Here is a 14,689-nt window from a genome sequence, read left to right on the forward strand (position 1 = left end):
TAGTTACCTGGGACTCACTGGCGGACTACCGCTGTTCTTAGAGGCATCGTCGTCCGCGGACCTGGAGGAACAATAGTGCTTTTTATGAATCAAGTAGTTCTCGTGTTTGCAGAAGACAATGTTGCACTCTTTACACTTGGAGACCCCTTGTTTGACTATCACCTGAGGCATCACCGGGGGAATCGGGGCCAAATCAGAGAGGCGCATCTGCAACTAAAGAAAGCGAAAATGTCAAACGACGCTCGACTTGAGGGTGGAGGATTTGTACCTCTGGAGGAATCAATGCGGAAATATTGCCGCTCCTGAGTAGGAGAGGGTGTAGGGCGGGTGGTATTTCAAACGGAGCCGCTCCGGCAGCCGATACCGCTTCCGGACTGGTCCTCAGATGTTTTTCCAAACTTAACTTGGGAGTTTTGGAAGATCTCGGACTGTTGCTTCTGGATAAGTCGTCTAGTTTCCTTTTGGGACTGTGGCTGAGACCCGGCGAGCCTTTTTCGCAACCCCCACTGGGGGTGGAACACGGCGAGCCTTGTATCGAGGGCTCGCACTCGATTCTCTCCGGAGATGGAGAGCGATGCTTCATGTTTTCTTTTTCCTGGTCCGGGTCGAGAGTATTCAGGCTGCCGGATTTTGAATATTCCGGATCCGGCGATTTGCGCACTGTGAGATCCAACGGGGCAGATGAAGATTCACTAAAAATTATGTGTGAAATAATGCAAAATAATTCGCAAACGGCCGTACTATGCCGCTCAGATCAAAGATAATGAATTATTACAAATTCGAATCTTACCGGTTATTTCCAGTCTCTTTGCCCTTATTGACAGCTTTCAGCACTTGCTCACCCTGAGGTGCTGAATTCGAGCTGACCGCCGTCAGTGCGCTAGTCATCGGCTGCAAGGTACCGTTGGGCATAAGAAAACAGGGTGTGTCCGGACTGGGAAACCCGGTGGCGGTACTCAAAGAGGGCAGCACACTCGCGGATTTGAACAAGGAATATGGAACTATTATTATGGGGTTGGTGGGTAGGGCTAGGAAATGTTGCTGGGGAGCAGAAGAGGCCGTGGGCGAGGGTGGGGTTCGACAGGTGGCGGGGTCTACCGGACTGGTCGGAGAAGAGCCTGAGGTGCAGCTGGAAGGAGGTGCCGTAGATTTCACCACGTGCCTGAAATTTAAATCTTGGTTTAGCATTAAAAAATGTGAACATTTAAAAAAGTAATTAATTCACAAGATTTTTAAGAAAAAAATTGAGAAACCCCTTCGGAGGCTCTAAAAGAGATTATTCAATTTTAGTTTTAACACAGGTGACAGGTATTAAAAAAAAACCCGCAAGTTGATGTAAACATTTCTTAGATCTGTCATATAGTTCTGTAGCTAGTAATTGGTAAACCTATCTTTAATCTTCTGTCATTAATGTCAATGTCATTCATAGATGTGTTTTTTGGGGTTAAAATCTTAGTTCTGCTCTCTACCATGTTTTTCGATACCTTAAACAGACATGTATAATTGTAATGTAAATGTATACTGTCTTATGTAAATAAGACACTGGTCCTCGATTTGATTAAACCATATCTTACTAGACGAAATCAATTGGAAATTCTGATATCTAAAAATTGACAGCTAACTTCGAAATTCCAGAGCACAGCATTGGGACGGTTTTAGTTAAATATCATATAGATAGATCGGCTCCTTAAGGTTACGTGTCACAGTATTCTAATTTCGTACTGGAGCGATACGGTATTATTTTTGTTGAGGAAAAAACCAAAAGGGCAGAAGTTGAAAACTTTGCAAATATAGATTGAGATCCCTGAACGAATAACACTGCACAACAAATCGAAGGTTATTTTATGTTGACTGAAATATTTTTATTGTTGTTTACTAATTCGAGGCATCTGATTTCGAATCTGTCGTCAGTTTTACTCTAACAGCTCGAGTTGTTTAGATATAGCTACGTTCTTCTCATTTATCTTTATTTTTGGTTTTTTATCTATTATAGTCGCGTTTTAGATAAATTATTGTAATTTTCATCATGACTTCGCTAAGAAGGGTCTGCATTAACGATCCGAATTGTTTTTGTTATATTTGTGGTGAATGTTTTTCAAAAATTTCGATTGAATATGTCAGACTTTGTGAAACGAGCGTATTTAGAGTGTTTTGGTTTTCCTTTGGAAACAGATAACAAGTGCTGGGTGCCCAATATTGTGTGCAAAATTTGTGTTGAAGAATTACGTTTATGGGCCACTAAGAAGAGACTCTCTTTTAAATTCCAATCCCCAATGATTTGGCGTGAACCTTTAAATCATCACGATGACTGCTATTTTTGCGTTGTTAATATAAAAGGAATCAACAAGACGAACCGCTCCAAATGGATTTACCCCACATCAACATCAGCTGTGAGGCCTGTAAGGAGCTCAAAAGATACATCTTTACCATAACCATCTACATCTACAGAAAGTTCTGATGAATTGAATGAACTGAGTAGCATGAGCGATGACGAGTTTGTTCCAGAAAATCTCTTTGAACCAAAACCATTCGATCAAAGTGCACTTGATGATTTAATTAGAGACCTTGGACTATCCAAAACTTCGTCTGAATTATTGGCCTCCAGATTAAAAGAGAGAAATCTTTTAACTAAAAAAAATAAAGTTTCTTATTACCGCACTCGAGAAAAAGACTTACTTCCCTTTTTCGCTGAGGAGGATAATTTTGTATTTTGTACTAATATTTCTGGTTTAATGACTGCCATGGGCTTGCAGAAATATGAACCAATCGATTGGCGTTTATTTATTGACTCGTCAAAACGGAGTTTGAAGTGTGTACTATTGCACAACGGAAATAAACTAAGCTTTATACCAATAGCACATTCAACTAAAGTTAAGGAAGAATACCCCACAATAGCACTGGTCATGAACAAAATCAAATATAACAATCATAAATGGGTGATTTGCGTTGATCTTAAGATGGTGAACTTCCTTTTAGGACATCAAGGAGGCTACACTAAATATCTTTGTTTTATGTGTTTATGGGATAGTAGAGCAAAATCAGAACATTGGTCCAAAAAAAGAATGGCCCTCTAGGGAAGCACTACTTCCAGTTAGTCTTAATGTTATAAATGAACCTCTAGTGCCACGAGATCGTATCATATTGCCACCCCTGCACATTAAACTAGGTTTAATGAAGCAATATGTTAAGGCATACACGTGTTTTTTCGAAATCGGTTTTTGTTGGTGATAAGTAGTTTTCCTGACATGGATGAAGAAAATCCAGGTCCTTCTCGGCCTAAACGGAGGCATACAGATTTCAAAATGATGAGACCCCTGACATTATCTGAACAAGAAGAACTTTTGTATTTATCAGAAAGTGAGGAGGACCCGTTCGTCGACAGTGGCAGTGAATACGAGCCTACTGATCATGAGAGTTCAAGCGACGAAGACGAATTGCCCGATGTTGCCGCTTTAGAGGATGTAAGCCTTACCGACATTGAGAATAATGAGACGATTAGTGTTCAAAACAGTAACAGTGATATTCCGACCTGGACTGATGTGCCTAATCAAAATGACTTTTTATTTTCGGGTGTGCCTGGACTTTAAGTAAATTTAACCTCGGACAACCCCATCGATTTTTTTCAATTGTTTATCACAGACGATTTTCTGGAACATATTGCTACCGAAACTAACAACTATGCCGAACAACTCTTTTTAAGTAAAGAAACAAAAGAGAAATCAAGAATCACTGAATGGAAGCCGTTGACAGTGCCAACACTGAAAACTTTTTTGGGTCTGTGGCTTCACATGGGCAATATTCAGCTAAACCATTTGCAGGACTACTGGAAGACCGATGAATTGTATAATCTGTCTTGTTTCAGAAATAACATGAGTCGAAATCGATTTCTAGTCATTCTAAGATGTTTACATTTTTCTAAAAATCCCGAAAGAGGTGACCCAGATTATGGTGACCGTTTCTGCAGGATAAGATGGCTTCAAAATTTCTTCAATGACAGAATTGACAAGATCTATTACCCAAACAAGGAGCTATCACTAGATGAGTCCATGGTGCTATGGAGAGGAAGACTGGTTTTTCGCCAGTATATTAAAAATAAAAAGCACAAGTTTGGGGTGAAACTGTATATTTTGTCAGAACCTGATGGGCTTGTGTTAAAAGCTAGGATATATACTGGAGACGAAAAAGATATGAAGGGAGAATTAGGGCATGCAGCAAACGTTGTTTTAAGTTTGACAAAGAATTATCTTGATAAGGGCCATTCCTTATACATGGATAATTACTATAACTCGATTGCACTATGTAAAGAGCTAATTTTAAAAAAAACCTATGCTACTGGAACCTTAAGGCTGAACAGGAAAGGAAATCCTCCCGAAGTGAGTTCTAAAAAACTTAAAAAAGGTGAATCTATTAGAAAGTACTCTAAAGGCATTGCAGTGGGTAAATGGCGTGACAAAAGGGAGGTTTTATTTATATCTACAGAGTTTAGTGGGGAACTGATCAAGCAACCAAATAGATGAAACGAGGAAAAAGAAAAGCCAAATGCTATCATTAGTTATAATAAAAACATGTCAGGAATCGACAGGCAAGATCAGATGCTTGCTTATTATGACAGCGAAAGAAAAACCATCAGATGGTATAAGAAGCTTGCTATTCATCTGATATCAATGATGCTGCTTAATAGTTACCACCTTTATAACAAATATTCTACTCAGCAAAAGTTAAGCTACTATGATTATAGGCATAATATTATAAAGAATTTGTTGTCTGAAGCCAAAGAAAAACCACCTGAGCCTCCTAAAGTCAAACAAAACCAGCCTAGTCATTTGCCTGAAAAATGTGAAATGGATAATAAAGGTCGTCAAATGAGAAAGAGATGCAGGGTTTGTTATACACAGAAAATGCGCAAGAACACGCCATTTTTCTGCCCGGTTTGTCCAGATAAGCCAGATCTTTGCCTCGGAAATTGCTTTCGAATCTACCACGATGAAAAATAGGTCTTTTTTTCATTTGTTCTTTAAAAAATGTTAATTTTGTTATTATTTTTTGTGATTTACTCCTAAGAAAAATTAATTATTTATGTTTTTTTGCGCTACGTTATGTGTTTGTAAAGTTTTAGTGATAAGAATTACACGTGCAATACATAATATAAAATATACCTGTTAAAAGTTCTTTGTTTTTTATTTTAATTCTGACTTTAAAATTTGATTATTATTGATTTTATATGATAATTGATTTTATATGATAATTTTATATGAAATTTGATATAATATGATAATTATTCTAGGAGAAATATACCTCAGGGGCCGGTGACTCAGCTATTGAGTCAAAGTAGATTTAGGCCCAAAAAGCAAAAAAAAACACAATATTAATCATACAAAGTATTAAAAATCCTATTTTCGAACTACTTTTTGCAAATAGTCCCGACGGCTTCTGAACAAGGGCACAAAATACTTATAGGCAGTCAACGTGTTAAATAAAGATGGTGAATGTTTCAAATATATTTCAAGGAAAATTCCAAGTCTAAGTTCAGAAAAACTCAAGGCAGGTATATTTGATGGTCCACAAATTCGCAAGTTGGTAAACGATCCTAATTTCACCAGCTCAATGTCAGAAATTAAGAAGAATGCATGGGATTCCTTTGTTTGGGTTATCTAAAATTTTCATGGGTAATAGGAAGGGTGATGATTACATTACGCACGTCGAAGAGATGTTGTCACACTTCCAGCGACTTGGATGTAACATGAGCATCAAAGTGCACTTCCTACACAGCCATTTACACTATTTTCCTGAAAATCTCGGTGACATGAGTGAAGAACAGGGTGAACGATTCCACCAAGATCTTCGAACCATGGAGGAACGATTTCAGGGTCGCTGGGATGCACATATGTTGGCCGATTTTTGCTGGAGTATTCAGAGTAGCAGTTCATTCAAAACTAGTAGAAAATCATATAAAAGAAAATTCCTGAGTGTATAGTTCTTGTAATTAAAAATGTTTGTACGTTGAGTGCATTTTTAATTACCAAAAAATACTCCCTCCTTTTAACTCAAAAACTAGAGCTGACACATATAAACTGATGACATTATTTAATATCAGCATTAAAAATAAGCCTAGAATCATAAAAATATTCCATGCAACATACATGCTGTTGGGCGGTGTAATTTGGTGCATCGCAACAATTTCGAGAGAACTTGCTTACAAGATATCCCTATTCCTTTTACTATTCCCTAAACCCTAATATAGGTCTCTCTCCATAAAAATTAAATTTAAATCTATTATATTATTTGATATTTGGTATAGTACAATTTGTTTCATTTGTTTAATTAAATGGTTCATCGTCATTTAAGGGGGTCCTTCGATAAAGATAATCGGTAAATAAATACAGTCCACTAGTGCTCTTCAGTGGCACAATTAAGCAATTGTGTCCCCCTTTATTTGAAGAAGCCAGGACCAGTTCTTCCTCGAATAAATTAGTTACTCCAGAAACTAGAGGCACCTTATTATAGTATTTAAACGAAACCTAACCACACTAAAAGCAAAATTTCTTACCTAGAGTTACAATAGTGCATCTTATGGGCCCTGAACGTCTTCTGCGAACTGAACCGGATATCACATTCTGCGCAGTACCGGTCCTGATCCGGGGCACCGGCGGCATCTCCGTTGGCCAAACCGGAACCACCGGTCATAGTAGCCGGCGCGGGTCCGGGACTGACCGTGTGCATGCGCATATGTCTGTTAAGGCTCACTTTCTTGTCTGCGCTATAGGAACAGTGCATGCACGTGTACTGTTTGTTTACGCGCACATTTTTCGCGTTCGGATCAGAGGGATCCGCGTCCGATTGACCGACGGTACCGTCTGCGCAAACGCTCTGTTGTTTCGGATCGTCTTCCGCGGGCTTATTCGGTCTGAAAAATTACGGTAAACTGAAAGGAATTGTTTTTTTTTTTTTTGGGAGGTGTTATTTAAGAACAATATTGTTAGATTATACGGTTAATTCAATTAATCTGTTATCGTTTTTAGTATGATGGAGATAAGATAAGGAAGCGTAAATACTTCGGAGATTATCTGGTTAGATTTGGTGCCTAATGAGGTTTTTAAAGTAAGTATTAAGGTTCTAGGCAAAAACATTAAAAATAGATTTTGTAATCATTAATGGAAATTTTTCAAGAGTCCATAAATAGTATCACTTAACAAGAAAAATAAGACGATTCTATTAAAAAAATATCTATAATTAATAATAAAAATATAAAATAATGAAATTCACTAGTGAATAACACGAAATTCACTATGATGCTTAAGTCACTCGTGTTGTTAATAATTTTTTACTTCCAGGAATTTCTGTTCAATAGCTCTTTATTTACCGTAATTTCTGTTCTTAAGATTAAAAATAGATTAAATGATACTCCAGATTTAAGAATATGTATAATTTTCCAAACTATAGGTAATGTGCCTGTTCTTATACAGGACGAATAGACGCGATCAATATCTCGGAAACTAATTTTTTAAAAATCTTGAAAATTTGGCAACATGGCACAGTCGATGGGAGCCACACAACTAAAATATTTTGACAGTTGTGACGTTTCCGGTTATACCGGAAGTAGGTGTCAATGTCTTCGTTAATTTAAATGGAATACCCTGTATTTTTTTACGTTTTTAACTTTCACGTGAAGTTCTAGTGAAAGCTAAAAACATTTTCCATTTAAAATAACGAAGACATTGACACCTACTTCCGGTATAACCGGAAACGTCACAACTGTCAAAATATTTTAGTTGTGTTGCTCCCCTCGACTGTGTCATGTTGCCAAACTTTCAAAATTTTTGAGAAATTAGTTTCCGAGATATCAATCGCGTCTATTCGTCGTGAGACACTCTGTATATTGATTAAATAAAATATGTAATGGCTCAGAAAACTAAAGGAGTCCAACCAACCCAACCCAACCCAACCCAACCCAACGCAACCCAACCCAACCCAACCCAACCCAACTCAACCCAACCCAACCCAACCCAACCCAACCCAACCCAACCCAACCCAACCCAACCCAACCCAACTCAACCCAACCCAACCCAACCCAACCCAACCCAACCCAACCCAACCCGGTCCAAGTCCAGGACCCTTTTTAGGGTAAACAAGCAATATTGAGAATATTATAAAATAGCCACGAATAAACGAATAATAATTGCTTCTTACTCGCTTAGTAAGATCCTTACCTATGCGAACAATAGTACGTCTGATGAGCCTCCAAAGTACTCAAAGAAGAAAACCTGATCCCACAAGGAACACATTGATAAATAGGTACCGAAGCCCTACTACCCTCCGAACTTCCGCTGGGCTCAGACGGAGTGGTACTCGCTACAGCCCTCTGAGCCACCGCCATAGCTGCCACAGCTTCCAAATTCAACCCCCCGGGAAACAACAGCCCCCTACTGGCCAACGCGGTCTGTATCGCTGGAGAAAGCGATGACAAATATTCGGGCGAACCTTCCAGCACTTCGTTTTTCACGTTGGCCATCATACTTAGGGCTGGATCGGTGGCTAAAGCGGCCTTAAGTCGGATCCGAGGTGGCTTTTCGTCCTGTTCGGGTTTGCTCGGACTTTTGCGGTCATCTTCGGCCACGGATCGGGGACGTTCGGGTGGGGTCTCGCTTTTGATCGGTTGCGCGTCCAGGACGGTTACCATGGTCGCATCTGCGACGTTGCCGTTTGTCGGAGACGGGGTGTTTGGTGGGCGCGGTTCGGTCCAAGTCGACGACGGTGTGTCTGGAATATAAAGAAATTTGTTTGAGTCGGTTTGTAAAATAATAAGTTGCTATTGGATGCGTTTTACTTAAACTTCGGTTTTTTGACGTTGTTCTAGAGGCTCAGCATCAATATCCATCTTATTTGCCCATTATAACAGTTTTTATATACACGTTAGGCAAACGAAGGTTTTACGTGCAAAACTCAATTTATTAACTTGCAATAACGAGCCTAAGTCATCAGACAAAAGGAAATAGATTAATTATTAATAATAAATTAATTCCTTACTCATGGGCACACGCAGGTGAAGCATTGTCGTTCTCTCTCCAACTTAAGGCTTTGCTTATGATATTCTGTCGCATGTTAATTTCGGCACGCAATAAAGAAGTTTGCCAAAGCTGTATAGATTAAGATAATTTTGATTTTGAAGTTAGTCTTACGTGTTTTTTTGCTATTAGGCAGATTTGACCGAATTTCGATATTTGACAAGTTATTTAAGGCAAATTCATAAAATGTCAAATTATTTTGGGAACCATTTTAAAATTTTTCATCAATTTTTTATTTTTACCAGTGGTACTCAAAAATGCCGTAAAACTGTACGATTTGCCGCGGTCTTGGACTAGGGTTTATAAAACTGCTTCTACCTCAGAATCTTGTAGAGGTACAAGAAACCTTTGTATATGAAAATGTTAACTTTAAACGAAATTTGTATAAAAATGCCTGGAATAGTTTTTAAAATATCCTAGATGGAAGTATACTATGCCTGAAATATAGTTCCAAAACAGGACTTGCTTTACCAAAAATGCTCTACAACATGCAATATTTGAGCTAGACAAATATTTATTATATCAGATGCATCTCTAAAAATCCCTCTATTATCTAGTAAGAAAATTACAAAAATCACTCAAAAATTCTTCCAGTGGTATTCAAAAGTGGCTTAAAACTGCACGGTTTGCCGTGGTCTTGGACTATGGCTCATAAAAATGGTTCTAGCTCAGAAACTTCTTGAGGTACAAGAGACCTTTGTATATCAAAATCTTTATTAAAAAACCCTGTAACTTAAGCGAAATTTTTATAAAAATGCCTGGAATAGGTATTAAAATATCTTGGTTGGAAGTTACCATATTACCTCAAAATAGGGCTTAAGCAAAAATGCTCTAAAGCATTCAATATTTATGCTAAAAGAACATATAATACACCAAATTTATCCTTAAGGACTGTTCTTTAATCTACTGAAAAAATTACAAAAATATCTAAAAAATTCTTCCAGTGGTACTAAAAGTGTCCTAGAGCTGTATGGTTTACAGGTTTTATATATTCAATATTTAGTATGAAAACAGCGTTATTAGGTTGCATAATATGGACGAAAAACAGTGATTTTTCAGAAGAATTTCATCAAATATTTGAGGTGTAGTTTTAGAATATGCCAGAAAGCATAAAATCAGAAGTGGGATTACCCGAAAACGTGTCTTATTACCCATTACGTGAACTATTGTGTCAATTAATTTAAAAATGGCGGGAGGAAGTGCAAATGTGTGTCTAATATTAGGAGTTGCATTTACGCCGGAACAACTTATAAGTCTAATTTGTTTTGGTGTAAAGAATATCACTTTACAATCTTAGACTATGGCTCATAAAACTGCTTCTAGTTCAAACATTTGTTGAGGTACAAGAAACGCTCATATATGAAAATGTTTTCTAAGAAACACTGTAACATTAAGCGCAAATTTTATAAAAATGCCTGGAATAGTTTTTAAAATGTCCTGGATGAAAATTATACTATTCGCTGAAATATTGTACCAAAAATGCTCTAAAACATCAATTATTTCAGCTAAAACAACATTTATTACATCAAATATATCTATAAGCACCCTCCTATAATCTCGTAAAAAAATAGCTCAAAAATTCTTCCAGTGGTACTCAAATGTGCCTTGAAACTGTACGGTTTCCGTGGTCTTGGACTATGGCTCATAAAACTACTTCTAGCTCAGAAAGTTGTTGAGGTACAAGAAACCTGCATACATGAAAATGTTAAGTAAGAAACCTTGTAACTTTTAGTGAAAATTCTATAAAAATGCGTGTAATAGTTTTTAAATTATCTTGGATGGAATATTGCGTGAAATATTGTCCCAAAATATCGCCTAACTAAAAATGCTTTAGAACACCAAGTATTTGGGCTAAAAAAATATTTATTACATTGAATATATCCTTGGACATCTCTCAATAATCTACTAAAAAAATTTCAAAAATTCTTCCAGTGGTACTCAAAAGTGCCTTGAAACTGTACTGTTTTCCGCGGTCTTGGACTATGGCTCATAAGACTGCTTCTAGATCCAATATTTGTTGAGGTACAAGAATCCTTAGTATACGAAAATATTTACTAAGAAACCTTGTAACTTTTAGTGAAAATTCTATAAAACTGCCTGTAATGGTCTTTTAATTATCCTAGATAGAATATTGCCTGAAATATTGTCCCAAAATATAGCCTAACCAAAAATGCTTTATAACACCAAGTATTTGGGCTAAAAAAATATTTATTACATTGAATATATCCTTGGACACTTCTCAACAATCTACGAAACAAATTACAAAAAGAACTCAAAAATTCTTTCAGTGGTACTCAAAAGTGCCTTGAAACTGTACGGTTTTCCGTGGTCTTGGACTATGACTCATAAAACTGCTTCTAGCTCAGAAACTTGTTAACGTACAAGAAACCTGCATATATGAAAATGTTAACTAAGAAACCTTGTAACTTTTAGTGAAAATTCTATAAAAATGCGTGTAATAGTTTTTAAATTATCCTAGATGGAATATTGCCTGAAATATTGTCCCAAAATATAGCCTAACCAAAAATGCTTTAGAACACCAAATATTTGGGCAAGGAACAGATTTATTACATCAAGTATATCCTTAGATACCTCTAAATAATCTACTAAAAAAAATAAAAAAATAACTCAAAAATTCTTCCAGTGATACTCAAAAGTGTCCTGAAACTGTATAGTTTGCCATGGTCTTGGACTATGGCTCATAAAACTGTTTCTAGCTCAAAAACTTGTTGAGGTCCAAGAATCCTTCGTATACGGAAATATTTACTCAGAAACCCTGTAACTTTTAGGGAAATTTTTATAAAAATGCGTGGAATAGTTTTTAAATTATCCTAGATAGAACAAAGCCTGAAATATTGTTCCAAAACAAGGCTTAACCAAAAATGCCCTTAATCAACTATAACCTCAAAACCTGCTGCCCTTAACCTTCAAATTACCTACTTTCTTATGTATGAACCATACAATAATAAATAAATTCTCTTTTGGCAGTATTAAGTCATGATGGGATAGAAGGTAAAACAAAAAAAAAATGGTGTGGGTTGGTTTCGAACACAACCGCTTCATTACCAACGAGCCGTGTTCCTGTCTTCTTTTATCATTCTCGCCATTTGTACCGTAGCAGTAAATCCTCAGATTGCCATCTTTAACTCGGAATTCCTTGGTCAACAATTCCCCGAACAGATTATTTCTATTGCTCTAATGAGTGTGTTAAAAAATGATGGAAAAGATTGGACGTGAGGTGTGAGATTGGCTAAAAAAATGCCCGATGAATATCTCCATCTCACTCCTCCCCCTACTCTCAAATACAAAAAAAAAAATAATAATACAAAGTAAACGTCGAAAATGAGATAAGGATCGACGCGGACAAAATTACAGAGGCCCAAAGCTAAAACTGATCATAAAAGATGATAAAACTATGGGCCCGATTTTTATCTTTTAAATTATCTGGGTGTACTATCTTGGCTCTTTTGTTCCTTGGTTCTTTTGAGTACTTCTATAGGGTGGCTTGTGTTTATTTTTAATCTTGCAGTGGAATCTGGTCAGTTTTTGGTTGCCTTGCATTGTGTTTTTATGATGATGACTGAATAAGAAGAAAAATTAATTAAAATTTTTTGGGGAAATTGTGGGCATATTGGCAACGTCGCAGGTTGATTTTATAATCCTGCAGCCTACTTCAGTTGCCAGATTTTTAATGAAATCTATTTGGTTTTTTGGCTTGATATTTTGTACTTTTTTAAGGTTATTAGTCAATTGTTTTTAACACGTTTAGCGCCATATGTCTCAGAAAAAGACTAGAATTCATACTTTTGATTAAAAAAATATTTAACATTATATTGTGAATTAAAAATGTTGCAACACATATGTTTTAATTTAAATAACCAAAATGCAGAAAAAAAATGAAGTCATTTGTAAAAAAAATTTTTAATAATCAGGATAACCCTAAAACTTCCATAAATCACTTTGGTTATAAAAAGCGAGTCAAATTTTTTGCGTCCTAACCTTAAAAGTTGCGCTAGTAACCCAAATATCCTTGAACCGCGTGTACCATATATGCGTCACGAAAAGCATAACCTTTTTTTTAATACTAAAATAAATTCTCTTTTAGCCGAGTTTTTCAAAATCAACCCATATGGTGCTAATATCGGTTAATTTTGAAAAAAAAAATTACGAGCTTACGACCCAAGAGTCGAAAGCGTATTTTACCGAAAGTACTGGGGTGGACCATACAAAGTGATCAATGATGGTCTTTCCAGATTACAAAAACTGTTGGAGTTAAATTCCTGACTCAACTTCCTGGAATAATAAATCCACTTGACCACATGCCTGAACTTATTACTGCCTGAAATTCTTAATATTAATTTTTCAAATTTCCATATAGAGATCATGGGAATGAGTGAGATGAGATGACCCAGTTCAGGAGTTATAGAGAGTCATATACGAGCACTGAATGAGAATCATTATGCCATTGGTTCATTATCATAGAATCAAAAGGTAATTTTCTTGAGAATTCCAGGCAGTTGAGCTAAATCCCTGCCCCAACTGCCTGGGCGAAAAAATCCACTTAAACACTTAAAACTGTTTCATAGATCAACCGTATAATAAATACAAAAATGTAAGTATGAACAATCGTAATAAACGTTCTAAGAAAGCTGCAAATAATTTCAAATACCTGAACGGTTTAAATAACCCGCCTTTTTTAGATCGGTAATATCAATATCTGCTTTATTGATAGAAATCATACTTTTAGTTCCCTAAGTTAATACTTGGATCGCTACGGTCGACTTCGCTGACTCGTTTTTAGTAAACCATTCTGAAAATTTCACTACCTGTGAATCATTCACTGTGAATGACAAATGTTCACATTCAGACAAACGAATGCGCGTTGAAAATTGAAATAAACCGAACGAAGTAATTCATTCATCAGCGATTGGCCGTCGTTAAACAGAGTATCCGACTCCCATCGTCTATCCGTCTCTCTTGTTTGTGAAGAAGAACGAGAGAAAAAATATTTTTTATAAATTATTTTTATTGTATATATATATTATATTTTCATGCTTGTTTAGGTTTTTTTTACTGGATTTTTATTATGATAGAATATTTTAATTTATCTATTTCTGCGGAAGGTCGAATATTAAAATATGTTTGTTTTTTATCATTATTTTAAACTTTTAAACACAATTATTTCTTATTAGGATATCGTTATATCAGCTTTAAAAATGTCTATAAAAATATATATTTTTTCAAATGTGACAACAATGAATCATTGTTATATTCACAGTGAATAGAAAATCGGGTTAACAGTTATACCTGTGAATTCAAATTCACGACTTAGCTCAAGCCTAATAGAGAAGGTAAAATAAGAGAGACGTCAAATGAGCACGTTTTGGATACCTTATTTTTGACACTTGACAGTTCGTAGTTGGTTAAAAAGAGCGTGTTCTTTCCAGATTACAAAAACTGTTGGAAAGTTGAGCTAAATTCCTGGCTCAACTTCCTGGAATAATAACTTCACTTAACCACATAGATCTTAAAAATTGTATGACGTCTTAACTACCTGAAATTCTTAATATACATTTTTCAAATTTCCATATAAAGATCATGGAAATGAGTGAGATGAGATGACCCAG

At 36.2% G+C, this 14,689-nt stretch overlaps 1 protein-coding gene across 4 annotated transcripts in view; it reads right to left on the bottom strand.

The window, feature by feature from the left end:
- Nucleotides 1-14,689, bottom strand: part of LOC126740442 (zinc finger protein ush) — a 318,530-nt gene that overhangs the window by 14,611 nt on the left and 289,230 nt on the right. For all 4 annotated transcript variants that reach the window (XM_050446466.1, XM_050446465.1, XM_050446467.1 and 1 more), the window contains 5 exons: nucleotides 8,208-8,757; nucleotides 6,548-6,904; nucleotides 791-1,162; nucleotides 269-692; nucleotides 8-213 (listed from right to left, as the gene is read on the bottom strand). In XM_050446466.1, coding sequence (XP_050302423.1) covers nucleotides 8-213; nucleotides 269-692; nucleotides 791-1,162; nucleotides 6,548-6,904; nucleotides 8,208-8,757 — 1,909 coding nt within the window. The remainder of the gene's footprint in view (nucleotides 1-7; nucleotides 214-268; nucleotides 693-790; nucleotides 1,163-6,547; nucleotides 6,905-8,207; nucleotides 8,758-14,689) is intronic.

Source organism: Anthonomus grandis, chromosome 9 (genome assembly GCF_022605725.1).
Source record: "Anthonomus grandis grandis chromosome 9, icAntGran1.3, whole genome shotgun sequence".
Taxonomy (NCBI): domain Eukaryota; kingdom Metazoa; phylum Arthropoda; class Insecta; order Coleoptera; family Curculionidae; genus Anthonomus; species Anthonomus grandis.